Source organism: Seriola lalandi, unplaced genomic scaffold, assembly GCF_002814215.2.
Source record: "Seriola lalandi dorsalis isolate HSWRI2012SDOR001 ecotype SW California unplaced genomic scaffold, Sedor1 jcf7180002054971, whole genome shotgun sequence".
NCBI lineage: Eukaryota > Metazoa > Chordata > Actinopteri > Carangiformes > Carangidae > Seriola > Seriola lalandi.
Window position 1 is genome coordinate 491184 of NW_019525522.1, and position 24803 is coordinate 515986.

Sequence of the window (24803 nt, forward strand, 5' to 3'; positions counted from 1 at the left end):
GCGGCGGCGGCGTATTGGTGTGGTTTGGTTCTACGTATTACCCGTAGTTTCATGCTATCAAGGCGGAAGTGGCAATGATTGGCTACAGCGCTACCTGGTATTAGTGTTTTTGCTCTCAATTACAGCCACAAATATATAACATAAATGCTAAGTTAATTAAATACAGAGACACCTGGTTTTGAAATATGTTGTTTCACAGTACGTCCATCTGAAATGGGACGCCATAGCTTTCTGTCTTCTCCTATGTGGAGGTAAACTGTTCCTAGCTAGCAAGTCATCTTACTAACTTACTCGTTCCTTAAAGTGTCCGTCAGCTAGCAAGATGAAAGTCCGCTCGTCTGTTTTTGCCTCGTTTATCTTAATATTTGAAGTGTTTGGCATTGCCCTCTTCCTGCGGGGATTTTTTCCTGTACCTGTCAAGTCTTCCCTCTCATCCAAGAGCAAGCTGTCAGATCTGCCCGCGGAGCCGCTGTCAGGTGAGTTCAGGTCTGGCTCAGACTGACCTCGGTGTATGTGCGAGCATCAGCTCTGCACTGTCGACTGGAGACTGTTAAAACTCATACGATGTTTGCTTGAATTGCAGGGAGCTCTCCCAATTCCTCTCGCCTCCCCCAACCCCTTTTTAAAAGGGTGGTGATAATGCTCGTGGATGCGCTCCGGGAGGACTTCGTGTTCGGACCCAGTGGTCGCATGTACATGCCCTACACCAGACATGTGGTGGAAAGAGGCTCATCGCACAGTTTTGTGGCCAAGGCAAGACCTCCAACAGTCACCATGCCCAGGATCAAGGTAGATGTTGTTACTGTTGTCAGATGTTCTCACTCATCAAGTCATTCTCCACATGAGTCTAGAATTACTTGTTTTGTACTGATGGTTATGGTAAGCTGCAAATTAATTTACTGTAGTGAGTCAGCCTTTCAGATCTAAAGTCATTTCTCCAATTATTTTCCAAAATACACATTTTCTGTTTTTAGGTATGAATTGTTATTTTGTTATGTATCTTTAAATATGACTTTTATTCAAAACTAAATGGCTTTAATATCAGATACACCTCTGAAACAACCTGTAAACCATCACTTTAATCTGTAATGATGAAACTCTGTAAAGGATCAGGCTGGTATTCTTACTATTATCTTATTCTTTATTTTTCTCACTGTCATCAAAGTCCATAAAAGATGAAAGCCGACAATGTGTTGGTCAGTTTCTAAATGCTTTCTGGAGCTCAACCCAAGCCCATAGCATGACGAGTAGCATTAATGTTAGTGGTCACGTAAACTTTATACTAAGATACATTACTGGTCAAAAGTTTTAAAGCACTTAAATTTTTCCAGTTGTTTCTGAAAATTAAAGTATAAAACAAATAATAATGATTTTATTTATATTTTTAAGGAATCACATAATCTTAAAACCTGAATTGAATCTAAATTTTTTGACTCATCCAGCAGCCAAACACACTTGTGACATTCTTCATTTGATGGAAATCAGAAAACAGAAAGTCAGAAAGTTTGTCCCAACACTGTTGCAGAAGTTCCCACAAATTCTTACACTTGTAGTTTGCTTTTTTCCACCTTCTGTCCGGTTCATCCCAAACCAGCTCCATGGGGTTTAATTTTTGGAGACTGTGCTGGTCGTCTATCATGTGAAGCCACCGTCTTCTTTTCTTTTAATGTTTTGAGTCATTATCTTGGTGTGGGATGAACCTCCGACCAACCAGTCTGTCTTCCTTTGTTACTTTCCTTTTTCTCACCATCCGTACTGCACTACTTCCTGCGTTATTGTCCTAATAAAGACTCGGAGTAGTCTTTATTAGGACATATATATATATTTATATATATATATTTATATATATATATATATATTTATATATATATATATATATATATATATATATATTTATATATTTATATATATTTATATATATATATATTTTTTTTTATTATCCTGCAATACATTGATATGTGTGAGTTTGATAGTTGTTGCTAAACGATTCTTTCATTATAAATATCTTTGGGTTTTGGGCTGTTAGAGAGACAGAGCCAGCAATTTGAATTTGGCTCCTTGTGCTCTGGGAAAACTTGACTTAATGAGTGAAGCAGAAAAAGATGTTTTAATTGCTTTATCAAAAATATTTCATCCATCCCATCATAGGAGATGAAAATGTCTGAGTCAAATATGCCCCAGCAGTATTCCTGCAAGCCCAGAATAATCATGTAGATGGAAAATGTGAGGAGCATTTTGAAATGGGTGCTAACTTTTCAGCCTATAACAGCATTTTGGGTTACATGACAGAATTTCGAAAGGGTGAAAACATGGTGCTTTGTCACATTTGGATGATGTGTCATGCTGTTGAAAATATTTTGGGAGCAGAGCCAGGAGGGAATTACAGTCATGTCATGTGCGCCTTGCCTGACAGTTGGTAGCGCTGAAGCACACACAAGATTGTGGGCAGACCGGGAAAGAGTCAGTGTGTTGTTTCAGTGGTGTTGGAGAGATTTTGCAAAAGGGAATTATTTTCGAGGTAAAAGAGCAACTCAGTTTTGTCCATATGGGCGCTGGGTAGTGCTGAGCTGGTGGTGGGAAGGAATTTAACTGAAGCTGTCAGGTGAAGCAGAATATTCAGTCTCGGTGTCAGAGGGCAGAATAAAAGGCAGCATTCATGATTTAGCAATGGTGGGAGGACCGGGGAAGTGTCAAGATGTTGTAACGATAGGAAAAGATTGGAGCCAAAACTCAAACTGCTGCTGAAGATACACAGTGTGGACAGAATCCTCCTCAGTGATGTCAGATAACTGTGGTCAGACAGGTAGTGCTGACTCAGTCACCCTCAGGTCAGAGAGGGTGGCAGAGAGCATGTGTTGGTTGACAGTGTCAAAGAGAGTGGACGAGTGAGAGGAGAAGCAACTGTGGTGGAGCAGTATTTAAGAAATGCTTTCTGAAGCCTGATCCTACAGACCGTGGTTCGATGTGGGAGAGCGGCTTACAGTTTTTTTAAATTATCAATTAATGTATTGATTTGTAATTTATAATATGATTGATATTCTGTCCATCCGATCATTTTTATATTTTATTTTATAGTGGAGTTTTAATGCACATTGGCTTTAAGTGTTTCAAAAGAAACTAGTTAACAGTCAGTAAATGGAAGGAGGAACACTTTCTTGAACACACTTGTCACAGAAGAGCTGATGCTGATTGTTGTGAAATGGAGCAGGTCAATGATGATCTGGAGGACGGATGCCGAACAGGAGTGAGGCGGACTTGCAGGGAGACAGATGTTCCTTCTTAATCCAAGGGGTTTAAAGAAGGATGTCGTGATGATGGGGGGGAAATGGTTTGAAAGCAGCTTGGACAAACAGCCCCGGATTTGAACCTTGAGCTTTGTTGACAGGACGAGGGAACGCAGGGGTGTGTAGAGGGAAATCGATAAGAGGGGACAAGCATGAAGGGTTTATGTCACAGCAGATATATACAGTACAGTGTAAGGACAAGGAGGGGAGGAGAAACTGAAAAGGCCACCTCCTCAGCCGTCTGTCAACTTGTAGGTTTGACTTGCAGGCCTGGTGAGAGCATCTGTAAGCCCTGTTGGGGGGGGTCAGCTACTGTAGATTTGAGGCACAACACCTTAATGTAGTGACTGCACTGCTTTATATTCCTCCTCATCTGTTGGCAAACTTCTCCAAAACAAAATACTGAATGAGTGCTAATTGATTCTTGAACTAGAGGTGAGACTTATTTTATGAGGGACTGATGGAAACTAGATAAAAACAGCCTACTGTAATGAAATCCCAGCGGACATTGCTGAAGTTTTTGGCACGCTGTCACACTGCAGCTGGTGCGTCAACGGAAACAAGCATACGATCAATGCTCTGAGGCAACACACTGCTCTGTCTGTAGTAGCTGCAGTGGTCGGTTTAACCACAACTGTAATTAGAAGTTGTGTTATCCATAGAGCTTTATTAACATCAGTGTTAAGATTAAATTTATCAATCACACCGTTGAGGTTTGGTAATGCACCAGTAGGGGGCAGTACAGACCAGCTGCCATTGAGTGCCCACTATCACTGCATTGCACCCAATTAACTGGTATGACACAGCCAACTAACCTAAATCATAATCTCTCTGTGGCCTGGCCATTAATTTACACACATATATCAGACCCAACGCTCCCTCTACTGTATCTGATAAAGTTACACTCTCCATGCAGATATGCAGCACAGCTGAGTTTGAAGCTACACAGTTAGGCTTTCGAATCCAGCTTCTTGTCTGTGTATAGTTTTTTTTATGCACAGTTTTTACACTGGAAACTCTACCCGGGGGTCTTCCCCACTAAATTCAATGATTCCAATTTAGTGAGTTTTCTAACCATGACAGGAAGAGAAAAGAAGTTAGTTTTCCTCCCCAGTTCTCATGTATTCACATGTGGCCAGTTGAGCCGCACTCTCAGACCGGCACAGCAGTCAGTGGACACTACTGAGGTGCTGGATTTGGACAATGAATTCAGTTCATAGTAAGAAGCAGCAGCAGCAGCAGAAGCAGCAACGCACTGTGGGTGTCTGAAAGGCTTGCATCTGCCTGGGTAGTATGGACACGCTAGATCTAGCGCATATTCGGTGCGGTGTATCACATCCATAGGTATTATGTGGTAATAAGGCCTGAGAAGATTGAGGACAGATTCAAGTTAATTGTAGAAAGTCTTTCTCTCACTAGTCGACCAAGGGCAAGAGCTGAAAAGGAAACTGTTAAATCTTTTGCCAGACTCTAAGACTTGAAGTCACAGCCCCTTCCGTCAGTGTTTTGGCACCTTGACAAGTTTTCAGCACTGTGCCAGAGAGTGTCTGTATACCCCACTGATATTGTATTTGACATTTAAGCAGTGGCACATTGCAAGCCTCGGCACATACTGTGGGCCTGTAATTAGTAAGCTGATGAGTCACTGATTAGTTTGGGCAGGATTTCAAAGTTTGTTGTTTTTTTTTGGCAGAGCTTTTGTTTATTTCAAGATGATCTTTACAGTAGATTTATCTCCACACGTCCCCATTTTTATTATTTTATTTTCATTTGTTACTATTTATTATTCAAGTCTCCTACCACATTGGCTAAAAAGGGGTCGAACCACTGGTTTCGTTAGTCAGACTATCTCTTTCAACAGACTGGAGACCTTAGTGAGACTGAAGAGGCAGAAAGAGAAGACAGTTTTTGACGAGGAACCATCCATCTCCTCCTGAAACAAGCATCTGCACTGGCAGGTGCAAAATAATGGCAGGGAAGGAAGTGGTAAATAATTGAGCTCAGGAACAAAGATCACTCGATGGGGCTCAAAATTTCAGTTTGACTTTTTAGCTGGAGAAGTTTTTGTTAAAACCTGTGAATCATCTGACCAAACAGAAAGACTTACGACATTACTTGGTCATAGAGTATGTTTATTATTTTGTCATTTATAAATAGGAGACACAAATCTTTGAAATTGGCAGAGGAAAATTTAATTCCCATACATCACGACTCAAATTGATTAAAAACATCATGGCCCTGGGTATACTGAAAATGTGATAGAAAATAAAGTAAGGTTTATGTCTTGTCAGCTCTTAAAGCCTTTCCACCCTTCATTGTGGGGGTGTTATATCCTTAGTTTATTGCTGTTTGTCTCTTGTGTCTGTGAAGTAGCCACGGAGTTGCCGTAGAACGACTAAAGTGGAGCTCACACAGTAACCACGCACAAACTGCTGCAAAGTGTTTTGTAAGCAAAAAACAAATAAACAAAAAAAAAACTCTAATATATGAAATCTGATAAGATGAACAAAATACACTGAAGTGAAGTGACAAACTGGGGACAAATACATCAATGATCAACTGGATAAAATAGCGCTATAAGAAGTGATTTCAAAGACGACTTTGAATTGCCAGCCCAGCTCCCTCGGCAGGTTCCTCTAACACCTGGTCCCTCACACAATAAAGGCCGGTCAACTCTGATCTTAGCCCGGATTTTTGAGCGTCCCGCAGGATCTCAGGCTTTGCTCAGGGCAGCTCGTCGGGGGTTTAAATAACAGTGTTTCCTGCCAGCATCTACAATCTCATGTCTCCTTCAGTGCATGAAGACAAGGCCTTTGTAGTCCCCCCTCAACGATGCACCACGCTCTTTCCTGACTTCCAAAATAGGCTGTGGTTTCCTTGTCAGTCAAATGGAGGCCATTGTTGTTTTATTGCGGATTCCATGATGAAATCAGTAGAAACGGTACTTCATAAAAATCATCTTTCTACCGGATTCTTTCAGTCCGTGGCAGCAGGATCGGTTCAGCGACGTGGGAATAAGTCTGGTTTTCGATGCTAGATCAATGCACTCACCAGTCACGTAAAAGGAAGATTAATTGATTTGATTTATTTTGTTTTGAAGATGACCAATTTATTAAAAACTTTTGAACACTGTACTGCAACGCAAATCTTAATAAGTTGGATTAATATGATGAAACTGTAAGGTTGAATAACACCATTAAAAGACAATTATTGTTCAAAGGACAATGACAAAAACATATCTCTCCCCAGGCTCTTACCACTGGCAGTATCCCAGGCTTCATTGATGTGGTAATGAACCTAAATTCTCCTGCACTGCTGGAAGACAACCTCATTTGGCAGGCCAAAACAGCACGGAAGAGGATAGTTTTCTACGGAGATGACACCTGGGTGCGCCTCTTCCCCAAACACTTCATGGAGTACGATGGCACAACCTCCTTCTTTGTATCCGACTACACTGAGGTATGTCTGAGGCAAACAGCTGAAATATATGAGTGATGTGTTTTTTATGGTAATATCAGTCAAGGATTGAAGCACCTGATGGCTGCAGTACAAACATTTTGAAATGAAACATAAAAACTAAACATGTTGAGACTTATAGTTTTGCAGCATGAGCTGATTCATTCAGGCTCGTGTGTTTCGTACTATAAATGTGACCAGTTTGCCTCACACACAATGGTTTGTAAATGTTCTATAAATTGTATAATGTGTTAGAAAACTCTCATGTGCTTTGGGTGAATAACAAAGTTAGTATTTTCCTGTATGCAACTTATTTTAGTTACATCATACAACAATATAATTTATGCAATTGTTCTTCAACTTTTCATAGATTGCTGCTGCTGTAGATCGAAGCACATTAAACTGTACCATCACCCGATACATACACCAAAGGCTTCACATGATGCAGTAAAGCCTTTGCATCTATTCTGTGTAATATGCTGTACATGTATGCCTGGAAAAGATTCAGTCGCTGCATTATCTACGAGGCCAAGTCATCTGCATTACAGAGATGAAGGCAGCTGATCAACCGGGAAGGCACGGAGCTGAGATCACACAAAAAAACCTGCTCATCAATTAGCTCTTTATGCCATAGCTACAAATGCGCCGTGGGACTGTATGCAATCTGCTCTTGTTTATACTAGCATATTGCTGGTGCTGATTTTTAAGCCCTTTACCTGAAATGTTGGATGGCGGTAAATATCTGCCAGGAAATATTTGCCTGGTGATAATCAGACAATCATCAGACTCTATCGCAGCTTTGGGTAAAGCTCCTTTCTGCTCGTTTTTAATTTGCTCTAGGGGATGATTTTGAATAATTTCAAACTGATTATCAGCTGAAATCCTGGGTGTCAGTAAATGTATCTTGTTTCCATCCAGGTCGACAACAATGTGACCCGTCATTTGGACAGCACCCTCAAGAGGGATGACTGGGACATTCTGATCCTTCACTACTTAGGCCTGGACCACATTGGTCATATCAGCGGACCCCACAGTTCACTCATCCAGCCCAAACTGCTGGAGATGGACGACATCCTGAAGAAGATTCACAGTGCCCTCATTTTAAAGGTAATTTCTCTTCTCATTCTCAGCTTATACACGATGTCACTTAAAACCATGTGTTTACTTTTAAGATTTCATTTTCATCTGTAAAGAGGTTTTCAGGCTTAAAGCTGCACTAATCAGTGTTTTTATATGAATAATGGAGGAAAATGAGTAAGTACTGGACTTACATTAATCAGATCACATCAAGACATGACACCAAATGAATGGTAATATTACTCTCTATGTGCTGAATGTGTATATTGCCACCTTTTTGCTGACATGTTTCCAACAGCTAAATACAGGGCAATTATTTTGATACTTAAATAATAATTTAGGTCATTTTTTAAGCAAACATGCCGTACCCACAGCTTCTCAGTAGTGAGCGTTTGCTGCTCTTCTTGCTCTTATGAACAGGAAACTGAATAGCTTCAGGTCTGGAGCAAGCAATTTGATGACATCTCCCTCGACTTTCAGAAAGTTTTAGGGCATTTAACACCATTATATGTCGAATATACAGTATGTTTAATATTCAGCTTGTTGTGGCGTTTCATCCCAAGCGGCCAAAATGTGGTTAATGCGGCTTTAAACCACTCCTCACCTTGTTAAGAAGTTTAAAGTGTTTAAAGCTGACTGTTTGATTGATTGACATTAATCATACAAAAGAGAACTGGCAGATGTTTTAAATAGGAGTTTGCTCAACACATTTTCAGAGTTGTGTAATTGGAAGAAAATCAAAAGGAGTGAAATACATACATTTCATATTGCAATCACAGGCAATTATTGTTTCCAGACGCTGTTTTCTGCCACTAACAATGAATATTATTATACACAGAGTGCAGATGCATATAGAGAATGTAATACATTAGTCTAAATACATTGCTGTTGCAAAAAAAAAAAAAAACTCCACCATAAAAAGAATCAAAAACATGGATTTAATATCATGAAAATCCTAAGGAATACAACTTTAACCAATCAGTTATTTACTCACTGTATTTGAATACTGGCTCAGCCATCTAATTTTCAAATCAAGTTAATTAGACTCATTTGCTCTGTGCATCTCGGCTGCTGCTTGATTTAATTCTTGCTTGTCAACATCTGTTTCTCTCTATTCAAACTCAGCAGACCACTTTGAATTTTGAATCGTAATTTTATCATTTTTAAGGGTATTGAGGGCTATTATGTTATAGAAGTAGTCAGTGTCATTATTAAGTAAATAAATGAAATATGCAAATATGAAGTAATGATCAATAGTTAATAATTTAATGTGATGCTATCAGAAAAAAATTCTAGCATCATCAGTTTTCCGATGGTCATTTAATTACAGAGATAATTTATACTGTTTCCAGCAGTAATTATGTTATCTTTTGCAGCAGCCCCAGAGATTTAATAAACTGTTAAGCTTTTCTGTTATCTTTAACTTTGTCTTTGATCAGTGTGCAGGTCTTGTGGCCTTGTTTTCTGCATGTGGTGCGACAGCTGTGCATGCATTTGGCTTTGCGGCGTGTGTGTGTTGGTAATGGGCATTGTCTCGCTGTCATTCAGCTGTGTAGCTCGTATTTAGTTTGTCGAGTCATGTCTAAACGAGCTGACGATCTCCCTGCTCTTTCTCATCCTTTTGCATTGTGGGATTGGCAGAGAGAACAGAAGCCAAGTGCGTGCACATATCCTTGTAAAGTTTTCCTCTTTGCAAAAGATACAGTGAAGGGTATTTCTGAAAATGTTGATGCAAAATTTCAGCACATCCCCAAAGTTGTTAATTCTGTCGTGTTAAATCCGTTCTCTCCAGGCTCGTGCCGACATCTCTGTGTTGTGGGCAATGGCAGCCTCAAACGTGCTCCCAGAGAGCTCTTTGAATGAAATGTGTTTGAAAGTCTTGCTTCAGTCACATTAGTGAAAGCTGTGGCTGTTCTTTTCTACAGCAGCAGTGTGACCTAAATATAGACACAGCCCAGTGGTGTCCCGCAGGATATCTTAGGCGCTTCTGCAGAAACAACTATGTTTTCTCTGATCAGCACATGCTCTTAACGTGTTGGGGGTTGTAATCTCATAATTTCAGGTTGTTTGACTACACGCATAAGGTGGATGTTGTCTGCTGCTGCATGCTCAAGTACTAAAGGCGATGATGGTTCCTGCTGCGGAGGGGAAAAGCAGGCCGGCATTCAAATGGCAGCCCTCAAAGTCTCTTTGTAATGTGATGTGATACGAGTTGCCTATTTCAGCAAGCTCATATTAGGGGCAGAGAAATGCTCTACCTGCTCACTCTCCATTAAAACGTGATTGGAAAACGGGATCTCCTGGTTATGAAGACCTTCGTCAGAACCTTTGTGTTAATGGAGAGCACATGGCCTCAATTTTCTCTTTAGATATTTCAGATTTTAAGGTTTTTGCTGTTTGAAGTGAAAAACTTCTTAAACCTGACCTGTGGAGTCAGTGTGTAATCTGAGCTAGGGAGATAAATTAAATGGAGATTGACTATTGCAAATGTTGAGACTGTCATATCTCTATTTCATTTTAGTTTTTTCTTATGATGTTCTGCTCTGACAGAGGACCTTTGTTCTTTTACTGAGATGTAATTGCAGCAACTTATCCGTCAAATTATACTGCGGTTTTTCCTTGTGTCTTTTGTCCGATGTAAGTCCACAGGCCTATCACATGAGCTACCTGAAGAAGCTGTCCATTGGCTCCACCTGTCAGGTTTCAACTATGTTCTTATGAATGAACTGAATGTTATATAACAATATTGATTAGATAAAAGTGTTTATTGTTACAACAATGTTACAGTAGTGTTTTGTGTACTACTGAATTGTCAGTGTAACAACCTCAACTGCTTATTTATTAGCTAATAATTTAACTGCTTATCCATTTCTTTTAGCTAACAGTTTCAACTCAGTCCATTTCTTTTACCTTACAATAGCCTAGTCATATAGCTGACTCTAAGTAATTTGTCTTATCCATCATTTTTAGTTATTTAAACTATTTATTCATTACATTTAGCAGTTATCCTAAATTTACTGAAGATTACCATCACACCAATTTGTAATTGTATTTGTCTGTGTATTGTCCTCCTTAACACAAATATGTGGATATATTTCTTTTTACTCAAATTGGCATTTTTCTGTTTTTTTTTTTTTTGTTGAGTTGATGAATCGAACCCTCCAACCCCCGTACCCCCACTGTAGCACTACCCCAGGGGTACAGCTGCCCCTGGCTGGAATCACTGACTTACCAACTAGAATAATATGATTGCAGAGTAAAAAATTAAAATTATTTAGCTTACTCATGGAGAACATGAGCTACCATTTGAGTCAGCATGGCACCTTGTGTATTGGTTTTAAAAAAAGGTTTCTTATGAAGTGTAAAAAAAAAAGAAGTCTCCCAAAAGAGCCGTGCTTTCATCCTGAAGAACAGTCTGATTTATCCCAGGCTGAAAAGAGGCTTGCTCAGTGTGGGGCTCAGTGGTGTTTAGTACCCGTCTTGAGGTGTTTTTAGTCCCTTGTGTCCAGTGCCATTTATAGCAAGCATTCAAGAGTTAAAATCTAGGACAGGGGTTAGTCCTTTGCTTCTTCTGTGCTGAGTGAGTAACAAATATAATGGGTCAGCAGAGCTCAATGGCATAGTTTGGCTCCAACCGGCAGTGTTTGTTCCCTGTATCCATCACGTTGTTATGTCATGTTCAAATAGTATCAAAAAAGCAGGAGTACAGCTCCAGCTACAAACTAAACAGTTATGCATCGGCCTTTGCTATGTGTCTGTTTGGATAAAGTCATCCTAAATGAAACATCTTATCAGACTTGCCTTTCATATTCAAGAGCAGAATTTATCTCAGCTGTTCAGCGATCACTGCTTTTTCTGTCTCTCAGGCTGTCTATTAATCTCTGCTTGATAGGATACAATTTTTAATCTTTAATAATGAATGAAGTCTCTGGTCTTTTTTTGCTTTACGCGTGATTCAACACTGGAACTGAGGAGTCTGTTGAGAGTATTGTAATGTGTGGAAGGTTTTGGCTTTTGTTTTGATAACATCTGTAGTCGTGTTTTTAAGTCAGCCCCCGCTGCCACGACTCATAAGGCATCCCTGTCAAATTCGTAGTCAATGGAAGGTTCTCCAGAGTCTAGTTGAAAGGGAATCACTTAGGGAAGAAACCAAGCTTGATCAAAGTCTGTCATTCCCAACAAACGAGCCATCCTCTCTGTTTGTTTGCTGATTTTACTGTATTTTTTTGCTCTGGAGATGCAATGAAACTGTGCCAGGAAGTGTTTGTCATTACTTCCTTTTCAAAAGTAATAATTTAATACTTCTCTTTTTCAGCTGCTTTTAAATGTCTCCAGCATTTAACATTAGAAATATGGTGAAACAATCTATCACCCTAGCAACCATCATTTTATGCTATTGCTCTGTTTATCTAAACTGGATGTGTTTCATTTTATTTTGGTTGCTCACACAGGAGGCATATGGTGCCAGGTGTGAATTATTCACATCTTAAAGCTTTAAGGTCCGTTCTCCTATATCAGCACATACAGTGGTAGTCCATTTACCTTGGTGTTTGTTCTCTCAGGAGGCAGAGGGATCTCTGCCCTACCTACTGGTGCTGTGTGGAGACCACGGCATGTCGGAGACCGGCAGCCATGGAGGCTCTTCAGAGCCAGAAGTCAATACGCCGCTGGTGCTCATAAGTCCAGCCTTCAAAAGAAAAGGTAAACTGTCTAGTGTTGCTTTAAGAGGCTAGAGGGAACAGATTTGTCATGAATTTGAAGAGATTCTGCTTGGCTGTGGTCTCAATCAGCATCTTTTGCACCTACCAGTACAGCTGCAACCTGTCCACATGCTGACGCCTGCATAAAAGTGTCACATTATGTTCTTCTTTAAGATTTGGACCGTCTCTTGGTGGCTCTATAGTGGTCCACACTGCTGGAGAGAGTGTAGTTTATTCATGACAAATCATTATCAATCAAGTAAACCCAATCTTGTAAGTGAAACATTTTCTTCCATGCTCACACATGACTTTCCATTAATTCTAGCGCGAGGAGCGCTGTCATCTCGAAAGACTGCAAATTGAAGCTCCTGAGCAGAACTTTATTTTGCAGTGATGAATGTGGTTGAGTGGGAAAGTGTGATTGTGATAATTGCTTCTTTCTCAGCCAAGTCTATTTTTGAGATCTTTTCTTGCAAAGATTTTTTATTTATAGACCATTCATGTTAATTAATCATTTGCAGTTCAGTTGAGTTGTTGCTACAGAATTCATGCTTTTGCTAACACTCTGCACCTCCCATGGTGCCAACAGCTTGAATGACTTGTCTACCACCAGGACCTTCTCTATCAAATCCTAAAATTTTGGAAGTAAATGCCAAAATTCTTTGTACACATATGAATGATGAAATACATCCACAGCTGCTTGAATGAATTCTTGAATTTGTTAATAAGATGATTTTCTGTGTTTCATTAGCATAGAAATTAAAAGAGGCCAGAACAGTGTTTCTGTAGGAAGTAAAGTTTGTTTTTGTTAGAATACAAACATAATATAGCCCCTGAAAACTTGCCTTGAAAGTATTTTTATAAAACCTTAAATATTCATGAATAAAAGCACACTCAAAGTAAAAAAAAAAAAAAACTTCTTTAGGCGTTATTATAAGCGCTTAGCATTTAAAACCTCAGCCTCATCAGGACTGTGTGGGCATAGTTATGATCAATGCTGAGAGAAAAATCTGATGTGTATGGCAGTATGTGATATTAGCATTTCTAATTGAGCCCCGCCCACGTCTGACCAGAGACACGAGCACAGAGGAAAAAAAGAAATACTGAAATCTCTCATGTCTAACAACCAAACCTGTTCTAACTTCTGCAGAAAACAGTGTGCGCTCATGTAAGATGCAGTCACTCTTATTAAGAAGTTAACGGAGGAAATACGTTTTCAGGTCCCCGTGTGAACACCTTTAATTAAGAACAACAAAACATATAATAACACGTGACACTTTTTCCTACAGACGAGAATTCTGATTTGACTCTAAAGTTAATTTACTCATTAGTAAGGAAACATTAAGTCTTTAATCTATTCATTTGTGACCTTAAAGCCACAAGGTACAGACTTTCTGTTAATACCACCTTGGATGTACATATGTTGACATAAATTTGTACTCTGTTAAATGCAGCCGTTGTGCAATCAGTGGCCTCATCAGCAGAGCTGGTTATATTTACGTAGGAGGAATGTCTGCGTAGGATCAGAGTTCATTACTGGCTCAGTACCTGAGCTTCACTTTTTAATCTGAATGCATCATTGAGAAAACAGCCCCCCCAGCACAGATTGGTAGAACATTTAGTCGACATTGCTGGGAGGATCTTTAGAAGCAATGCCACTTTAATCAGCCAACGTAGGCAGAGGGAGCGGTGCACTTACTGCTTACCTCAGTAGCTGCCCCTGTTTTTTCCTGTATAGCAGTTAAAGCCAAGAAAGAAACATTAACAGAGAATGGTTAAGGTGGTAACTTCCCAGCCTCAAAACCCACAGCAACAGTGGTGCAACCACACCAGTAACTGATGCAAGAATGTTTTGATACATTGATAGACAAAAAATCTGCCTACTGATGTGAGAGAGATATTAATGAAGTGAGCTATAGTACCCACATACACATTCCTTACGTGTGCCAGCGTCAATTTAAATCTCACCATAAGAAATGTTGAGGTAGCTGCTAAGCTTGGTTTTGTCACAGCGTTCGTACAAAGTCATCTACAAGCTGAGCAAATGCGTGGCTCTGTACAGTTATAGTAAGAATTTACACATGACCGTGATGGTGGTATTATAGAGACAGTATTAGAGAGTTAGATACTGTAATGCATATGGCATTGTCATCAGCTGCAGGTTTGTCATCTGTGAATCGGCATTCAGTGTGTGTAAGCTTTTACTGAGTTATGACACATCTGTTCTGCCAGAATGTGAGTCGCTCTGTTGTGTAACCCTCCCATGGTCACACTCAAATAGTACAGTACACACAAAGAGGTTTGTTTGGATGTAACAGTAGAGACATGTGGTCAGTGGTCTGCTCAGCAGATGACTTCTTTCCTTCTTTTAGGGAACAAACACAACATCATGAAATAATAATGTGTGGTTTTACATGCGGTTAATATGGGATTAGTGTTTCATAAAACTGTTTTAATTTCTCCATGGGTCTGAAAATATTCCACTTTAAAAAGAAGGCTCCATCAACTTTTACTCATTAGTGTAATTGCTGCAACTAAAACCATAACTTAAACATTTTTAGGCATTCGTTGCTAAGTAACAGATTTAAACAAGCCTGATATACTTGGTAGATTTATGGTATTATCCCGAGTAGCTGTGGGTTTAATACAGCAAAGTCCTTGTTGCAAATCCATGTCCTTTCAATTTAAAATGGATAATTCCCCAGCTTATTTCATTGTGTCCAATTACCAAATTAGCTCATAGCTGTGGGGTTCGTCCCAGCCTTTAGTCTGCAGCTGTCTCGCTTCCCCACACACATGAGCTGTGTCGTTCATTTCTGGATATATGATATATATACAGCTGTATAGTTTCTTATTGTAACCTGAAAACTTCCCTCAAACACAGACAATCTGGCAAATGTCTCCCACCCTCCGTTTGGCTTCTCGAAAGCTCTCTACAGGAAGTAGAGTGTCAACATAAAAGTGTTTGACAGAAGAAAAGCATTGAAAAATGAAAGGCAAAGTTCACATAATAATGATTTAATTTCATTTGTTTCATTTTATTTTTTTTTATTTTTTTTTGTGTTGTGGTTTAACATGTTGTGACAAGCCTCCCCATGGTCATACCCACAGGCAAGAGTCATTATGAAGGTTGTTTGTCTTCAGATTCAGGCTTTCTAGGTTAGAATTCAAAACGAATATTTCTCTGATTCTAATCAACAAATAAGATGTCACTAATGCACTCTGCCTCAATAAATAAAATAAGAGTCAGTTGTGGAGAAAGGTTGTCGATGTTCCTCCACTCTCGCCATTTACTGTGACCGCAGCCTGACTGTCCTGAGGGGAAAAGACAGCTGTGGCAATGAGATGCTACAGCTGCTGTGGAGTGATATGTCCCACTAAAATGTATTGTACATATTCAATTCTTCCAAACTTCCGAATAGCAGGAAGGCGTGGGATATTTCACTGTTAGCGCTGTGTCAGGTTTATGACTTGGGGAGAAGTACCTCCTTTTTCTAATTTAACTTGATGAGTGTTGTGAAATTCTTAGAGACAAGCTCTTATTGAGTGAACGCAGAAATCTCCCACAGCAGACACAGTATGAAAATTGAGCCATTTCCTCGTGTCCATCATGTAAATAGTTTTTGTCTGTGAATTTCTTTAAAGCTTGAAGTAATAAAATGGGACTTTTGTTTGTATAAATAAATAGCCATTTTGCTACCCACATTTACTGATTGATGTAACACAATTGTGATTCAACATTTGGTTAGTCTTTGAAAGCTTTTCCATTTTTTTTGTGTCTGACACTGCATGTTTTGAAGGGACAGAAATCCTCAGGCGCACAGACAGCAGTGTATTTTAAGTTTCAAGTCATTTTGGAATAAACACAACAAGAACCTGATAGCTGGTACATTCAGTGATCCCTGTTTTTGCTGTGTTGTTTTTTAACAAAAGATATAAAATGCAAGTAATACACTTGATTCGTGTGTCATTAAAAAAACCATCATGTATTGCAGGCACACACAGGTTCTTACTGGTTTCCATGTGTGTGTTGTTGCTCTGTCATATCAGTGGGAATGGAGAAGCCTGGAGTGGTTGAGCAGGTTGATCTGACCCCGACCCTGGCCCTGGGACTCGGCCTGCCTATATCTCAAAACAGCGTGGGCCACGTCATCCCGGGTGTCTTGGAAGAAACCTCACTCCGAGACCAGCTGCGCTTCCTGCATCTCAATGGCCACCAGCTCAGCTGCCTGCTCAAAGACAGCATACCCAACTATGAGAAAGGTGGGTTATAAATTCACTATGTCTGACCTCTTGAGTCATCAAAAGCCCAGAAAGCCAGGACCTTTTCTGACAGGGAGTCTCATCTCTATGGTGTATTGTTTCCAGAGTGGTAATAGTGGTGGTGTCTGTATTTTTCCATTCACTCAGCAATGTGGCATTCTGAATGAAAGCAGTGATAGTTAAGGAGTAGCTCATCCCAAAATGAAAATGCAGTGTTTTTTTCCCTCTACCCTATGTCAGTCAAAACTGTTTTTGCTTGAACCACCGAACATACAGAGAGTCATTTTCCATTACTACATCTCGGCCCTCTCCAAAACTGTTAAAGTTAATGGGGCATCATATTGTAACACATAATAAATAACACAATGTCCAGTACATGCAGTATCCTAATCCAAATATTTTGTTGCTCCACTTTAGCTGGATGAGTAAATAAGCAATGGCTTTCTACAGTTCCCTATTTACAGTGCTCTGCTGCGCCGACATTGTCAGAAAAGACAGAAAAAATAAACGCTAGTGGTTTACCATCAGCCACTATTCAATCTCAAGCTGTAGTATGTTCAGACAGGTGTCTTTACACCTATCAAAATCTGAATACCACACATGAGGTACTGACACTACATATGCTAACTCTAAGATCACTGTTTTGTTGAGGTTGTTGTTTTATTGTTTCATATTTCACTCACAGTTTTGTGCGTGTGTTGTCACTGAAAAAAACACAGATGGCACAGGCTTACGTTGACTCAGAAATTGTTTGCTCTAAGTAGAAGTTCATCTCTTCATTATTCACACCATGTTGTCGACCGCATCAAAGCAGCTTCTCAGAGCGTTTAACCAGAAGCAGTCTGATTAAAAACGAGGGTAGAATCATCTTACAAGTTCAAAAGATTCATCATACCAAAACTCGTCAACACGGCAGTCCTATACAAAAACAGGGAAATTTGGATTTCAGCATGACTCAGATGAAAATAAACTGATTTAGACACGATTATATTTTGGCTAATGGTTTCTAATAGTAGCTAACAGATTGAAAATATTCATCTTGCAATTAGATAATCCTCCAGATGTTTCAGATACAGGACGTTTTCTTCTGATTGGCGCAGATGAATCACATATGCACTGAGAAGACGTAGGGAATAAAACGCTGCCATGAACACTGACCTGCTCTGAACACACTGCTGTCAGGTCACGATGTAAGTGATAGCAGATCTGTGCATGGATGAATGAATTACCTTACAACTGTGGGAACTCCACACGGGAGACTCGCAAACAGTTTGTGGTCTGTTCTTGAGCATTAATGCTGCCCACTGTTTGTGCAAATGCATGCACATATCCTTACAGAGTTTTGCTCCCTACTTATATCTGGGGGTCACACTGTTTGTCAGAGTTATCCATCTTGCAGCTTCTCCCCCACGCCTCTTGTTTTTCTCCTTCTCCGTCTATCTCTCTGTTGCTGTCCTTCACTTTCACAAACATTTGATACACCAATGGCAGCAATTACCATTGCTAATGTTTGATCGGTCAGAAGTCATTTATCTTATCGTTTTAAATGAGACAGAGCTACGGAAGCAGAGAGAAAACTCTTTGATAAGTGGCTTGTTTGGCAAATAATTGGACATGTGACATTTAATTTAAGATTTCATAATCTTCACAAGGCATTTTTTCCACTGAAAATTTACTTTTATTTTTACTGTATCAGTTATACCATGATCATGGAATAGCTTTTGAAATTATGAGCAAAGAGGTAAATGGTGGTGCCAAGGTTGACCATCCTACCTAATGAAAAATCTCTGAGCAAAGATAAAGGCAGCTAGAGCAAATCTGATGACCACAGAACAAAAAAATCACACCTCTAACGCACGAATCCTTGGCAGGCATTGCAGGACTGATTTAAAACCACTGCCCTGTATCTGTAAGAGATAGAATTAACATAATAACACTGAAGATGAACTAGTGCTGTGTATTTGTTTTTCAAGAATCAAGATCCTCCTGAATGAATCATTGAGGAGAGAGATGAATAGATCGATGAAGGAGCTCTGTGACAGAAGCATCTACTAATATCGCAAGAACTATTGGATGGGTTGCCATTACATTTTGTAGATGCATTCATGGTTTCCAGATGATGACATGTTCTGCTCTGTGTCATCTTCGGGCCCACACACATTTGTATGTTGTCCCAGTTTTCAATACAACGTACGCTGATGACAACATCAATATTGTCTTGTGTGTGTTTCTAAAAGTAAACACTGACTCAAACCTGTTTGAGGTAAGCAGCAAATAATGTTTTTTCAAAACTTGATTTGAAACAAATGACTTCCTTTCACATAAAAAAAAAAAACTTACCGCTCTGGCAGCACATTTTCCTCTCTATTTTGGTCCCTGGTTTCCATAGTGATGGGATGAAATGGAAATTATTTCAGCAGACCTACATTTGGATGTGTTGATTTTTTTGAATCTGTCCACTTGGGTAATCATGAAGCTGTTTTGCAGTAGAATGTAATAGTTGTCACTGCTGGGAAATTCGCCTTGGATGATATTTTAAGTAGCGTGCTGTTGGACACCTGTTGGGGTCAAATTTGGGTGTGAAAGGGGTTACTTAAAAGAAATCAGCCTTCTGTCTGAAAAGAAATGTTGCTGATTTCACTATTCAAATATGTTTCGTCAAGGAGACGAAACGTACTTCAATCAAAAAATCTTTTGGCAACAGTTTATTAAGCCCAGCCACTCTCGGCTTCGGTGTGACGCCCTAATTGGATATTTAAGGAGTTTTCTCTGTTGTGCAAACCTCTGCCAAGTTTATACAATCTCCTATCTTTGTTTAAGTTTAGCTCTTGTGATACAAGGTTTAAACAACCTTGCTCTGCCTCCATATCTCTGTGCCACATTCTCTGTCCGTCTCCCTTGTTTCAATCTTCATATTGTGTGTGTGTGTGTGTGTGTTTTTTTTTTTTGTGCCTCTAACCTCAGGCATCTTGGAGGGCCATTAACCAATCCCCATACTTTCAGACAGATGAAACATGGCCGGGACCATCGATATTGTATGATTCATGCCTGTGGCTTAAGGTTCTAATATTTCTACCAACCCCTCTGTCTGGCGAAGCCACAGTCACTATTTATCACCTCTATGCCTATGCTGCTGAGATAGGTGTTATACTGCAAAATATTGTTTTTAGGAGTGTGTGTGTGTGTGTGTGTGTGTGTGTGTGTTTCACTGAAGGATACCACAAATCAAACCTCCACATTGCTTTGTCCTTGAACAGGCTCCTAAAGCACTGAAGTAAGATGAAAACGGGCATCATTTCATCTGCTTTGAGTAAACACATGAATGAGTCATAGCTTGTCGTAGTTAAGATCCTGGCAAATTATACATCGCTTTCATCAGGACCAAACGGTTTTTACTACAAGAGTATTATCTTTTCAATTAGGAATATTATCACCACAGAAAAGAGTGAAATATCATAGATTTGTAAAACACCAGAGACTTGAACAGGATTCCTGAACTCTCATTCACGAAGAAAGGAATTGTTAGAAAGTACCTATATTCTCTTAATGATGAAACACAGCAGAATAGGCAGCATCCTGAAGAGGCTTTCTTCTGACATGAGACGAAGCACTCCTGACTGCCTTAACTTTCCTTCACGTTTCTCATGGTTTTGTCACAATATGGTGACAGATTGTTGATATATGCGAGGAAATAATGCCAGTCAATGACAACAGTGCGCTCCTGTAATACTGGAAATATTGCTGTTAATTTAGAGGCAGTCTGCAAACAGAAGCTGGAGTTATGTGATTAGAAAGCTTAGATTGTTTGGTTTCATAAATAAATGTAATTGTCCTGATGCATCAAACGGTATTTGGTGATAAATAAACGTAATAAAATCAATGTGACGCTGCATCAAGAAACTCATAGAGGTTATTAATGAGATGCTGCAAATGTCCTCCTCATTTTGACAAATATATATGAATGCAATAGCTCCAGCAATAAGGTTATATAACATTAACATTAAGTCTTTGAGTAATTGACAACAAACATTAATGTCAAGTCATCCCTGATTAATGTCCAGACTAAAGCCACGCCATTTTAACCCCCCCACCCTCCCAACTTCTGTCTAATCCAGAGGCCGGCTTTGAGCAGTTCCGCGTGGCAGAAAAGGCTCATGGGAGCTGGATGAAGCTCTACATGGAGGGAAATACCTCGGAGGTGCTGACAAACATGGGGAAAAAAGTCCTGAAGCAGTACCTGGAGGCCCTGGCCGCCATGAGCTCAGCTCTCAGCAAACAGCTGGGCAAGTACGACATGTACTCCATGATCGCAGGCATGGTCTTTGTGTTTCAGGTGAGTACAGGAGAATATATCTCTTCCTAAGAACTTCAACGGTAACGGTAGATTGATGTGTCTCAGCGGTTTAGGAAACAAATGTAAAAAATAAATATGAAACCAAACCAATGTTCACAATTAAAAGGGTTTTTTTTCTCTGTAAAAGGATTGAGTAGGGAATGTTTTGTTATAATCAACATATGTTGCTACGGTCTGCTCGGCGTTCATGATCTTTATGCCCAATATGCGATGGCATCGCTCTTAACTGCCACACTAAAGGAATGAGGTATCCGCTGTTCATCCGTGCTGTTTGAAATCATGCTAGGTTTTTTCAGGTTGTATCAGTTAAACAAAAGCTTGATCAAAGTTCTTAAAAACTTTTCTCCTACTTCTGTCTCCGTTCTCTCCCTCTCTCCTGGCCTTCAAGCTCCTGCTGCTCTTACTGCTGGCTATGCCTGAAGCCCTCAGTGGCGCAGCAGCAGTGGACCTCCCAGTCCTCTCAGCCCTGCTCTCTCTGCCTTTCTACCTCATGTGCCTGCTGCTCGCCTCGGTTCACGTCTTGGTGTGCACATCTGCCGAGAGCTCCTGTTACCTCTGCAGCCTCTCCTGGGGTCTCGTCTTCGCTGCTGTTGCCTTCTCCTCAACAATGTTTTGTATCCTGGTCTCCATGGCAACACGCAGACTCTTCCCAGGGCCGAAGATTCACGGGAAGGTGAGTTTGTGCACCTAAATGTAACGCCCAAACACAGGTAGAGATTGTAACAGATGTTTGCCCTCTGAGATGTATACACACATGTGTCATGTACAGGAAGCTGCATGTGAAGCCTGAACTTGATCATCGGTTCGGCTGCTTCACAACAAGGAATATTGAAGGGACAAGTGAGGGAAAAAGATCTAATGTTAGTGAATCCAGCATCTCTGGATGGAAAAATAACTCACTGCTGTTTAGAAGATGGATTTTTGCTCTTATATAATGATTTTTTTCTTCCCACCAGTAAAGAAACATTACCCATGAGCCCATCAGAATTTATTTTAGAGAAAATCTACTAAATCTACTGAGGCTCAGGGGGGAAGGCACACTCGTGTCTATTGTACACCCACTTTGTGATTTAGCAAAGTTAGCAAAGTCTTTACTAATGCAGCTTTAAATCACTTGAATGTTCCTGTACTGTGAAACAAAAGCCTGAGAAAAGTTTTAGCGGATTTTGTTGGATGAGGGACAATTGAAAAATCGCTTCGGCAAAAAGAGGCCTAAAAGAAATGTTTCAGCAGCTGCCTTTTAGTCAACTAGAGACTTTGTGTGTGGCTATATCTCACCTTGTTAGAGCCTTGTTAAATACTCCTTAATTACTCTACAGTAACACATAGGAAAATGGTAAGGTAATAAGTACAGAGTAGTTTTAATGTCGACTTCTTTAACGCAGTAATGCGCCCTTAAATATACTCACCAATAAAAACGATATTATTTAAAGCTATTGTTAATATAATAATCTTTTCATCAGTCAATGCAGTGACTGTGAGAGTCAGAGAAAAGGAATTAGGACAGTATTTCTCAAACTCCAGAGACTTAACTGTGAAATCCAATGACACGAGAAACTGTGAGCTGCTACAGTCTGTGCTGCTGCAGGTTCACGCCACGTCCCAGAGTTCACAGGCTTCCATTGTTTTCCAAATCCATTAAAAACAGCTCACGTTTCTGAAACACACTGCTGCGTTGATGAGTGTGATCCATCATTTTAAATAGCATATGTTTTATATTATTTTTTTTAACACGACTTTATAACACCACAATCATTGCGCTTATATCAGATGTTCCAGTCTGCCAGAATTGAATCTGTGCAGATGATTGCGTGTCTCCAGCTAGATGGTGTCTCCCACTCTGCAGCACAGAAAGTTTTGCTTTACCTCTTTAATGCTGAAGGAAGGTCACAACTGTGTGCTGCAGTGGAAAAAGTGAAAATAGGCCAACCAAACCCCACCATCACTGTCAAAATAATGGCATTTTAGGAAAAATTACAATAGCTGTGCTGCTGAACATGAAGCTTTATGAACAACAGCAAGACTCTGCCAGCAGTATTTACAGTGAAACATTAGTAGCATTTGACCTTATAATTAACACTATAAAAACTGCATTAATTCATTTGCTGGGATTTTTGAATTGAACGAGATTAAAAGATTTCACGGAAAATGACTTTGACTCTGTAGAAATGTTACCACAGTTATAATCACTGCTGCATATATATTATAATAAATGTCAGTTTGCAACTATTGCCAACAGTAAAGCAGACAACCAGCTGACTGATATGAGTTTCCCGCCAACAGGAGAAAAGAGGCCACGTCGTCTGTTCTGAAACTGCTGGTGCTCAAATAAACAGAAACATGTCTAAACATGTCATTAAACCAGCATGTCACCATTAAACCTACAAAGCTGATGGACAAAGAGCGATACTGAAATTGACCTCAACAAACATTAATAAGTAAATCCCAGCAATATGTTGACGACACTTCTAAATGTGAGCAATCAATCAGATACAGCAGGACTAGTTAGTGTTTGTTTAAACCGGCTTTAAAGACGAATCCTCTTTACTCCTGCTCCTCTTTGCTCATTGTAATTTATCTGTAAAGGTTACATCTCATTTCCCTCCTGGGAACTTTGAGAAAGTGCTGACACGTCCAAAAAGTCCGAAGAAATCTGCTCAGACCATTAGGCTGGATGAAGAAATGAACTTCCAGATCTATACACTGGCGCATGTGGAGGAAACACACAGTACTGTAGATGCTTCTGTGACTCAGCCTTGCTTGAGAGAACTGTGGAATATTTGTCTTTGAGTTCAAATGTCACACAAATGTCAATGTCAGTGTGCACATACTTCAAAGAGCAGTCAATGATTGGACTTGTAAAGAGAAATGCGTCTCCTCATCCAGCAGCAAATTCTTAAGAAATAACCAGACTTTGGATAGAAAGGTAACAGAGGGCCAGAACGCCGAGGCTCGACTCATGTAGGCGAACAAACTTAACGAATCGAATATCGAACTTATCGAAACGAATGCTTCAAACATATATGTACAATTAACTGTGACACAATGACCTCAAAATGAAAGGGAACTAATTATTTGCTGTTCATTTTGGCAGCAACTAATGATTAATTTCATTATTTAACCTGTGAACATTTTTTTTATATTAACTGACTAAATGGTTTGTCTATTAAATGTCAGAGAACAGGGAAAAACCGAGAAGTCTACCAACTCAAACCCAAAGATATTCAATTTAGAGTAAATCATCTGATTTTTGAAACTGGAAGCAGAGACTGTTTGGGCGTGTTGTTTGATAAATGATAGTGAAGTGATTAATCGATTGTTAAAATAGTTGTGTTTCAGCACTACTGTCCGTGTGAGTGTTTATATTAAACCACTTATGTCGAGAAAGTAATGTGACAGACAAGTAGGATTATATCTTAAATGCTTATTACAACAAAAAAAAAGAAACTTGGACAAGAATCAGAGTGCTGGATCCCGATTGGCTCCAGGCCCACAATATAAATAATACAGGCTATAAAAGCTTCTAACTTATATATTTATGGAGAATAAGCTCCAGCTGTAATCTGTCCTTAAAACCTGTTACTCACATTCATTTAGTTCTGAGTCCTGCTGCAGATACAGTTTTACTGAAACTTTTAGCTGGTCTTCGAGGGACCATATAAACCACAG

At 39.7% G+C, this 24803-nt stretch overlaps 1 protein-coding gene across 1 annotated transcript in view; it reads left to right on the plus strand.

Moving 5' to 3' along the window:
- The first annotated feature begins 67 nt into the window (after positions 1–67).
- pigg (phosphatidylinositol glycan anchor biosynthesis class G (EMM blood group)) overlaps positions 68–24803 on the plus strand; it is a 58081-nt gene continuing 33345 nt past the window's right edge. Inside the window, exons 1-8 of the mRNA XM_023395976.2 lie at positions 68–476; positions 584–789; positions 6534–6743; positions 7659–7847; positions 12380–12518; positions 16568–16780; positions 20896–21113; positions 21523–21807. Coding sequence (XP_023251744.1) covers positions 323–476; positions 584–789; positions 6534–6743; positions 7659–7847; positions 12380–12518; positions 16568–16780; positions 20896–21113; positions 21523–21807 — 1614 coding nt within the window. The 5' untranslated portion in view covers positions 68–322. The remainder of the gene's footprint in view (positions 477–583; positions 790–6533; positions 6744–7658; positions 7848–12379; positions 12519–16567; positions 16781–20895; positions 21114–21522; positions 21808–24803) is intronic.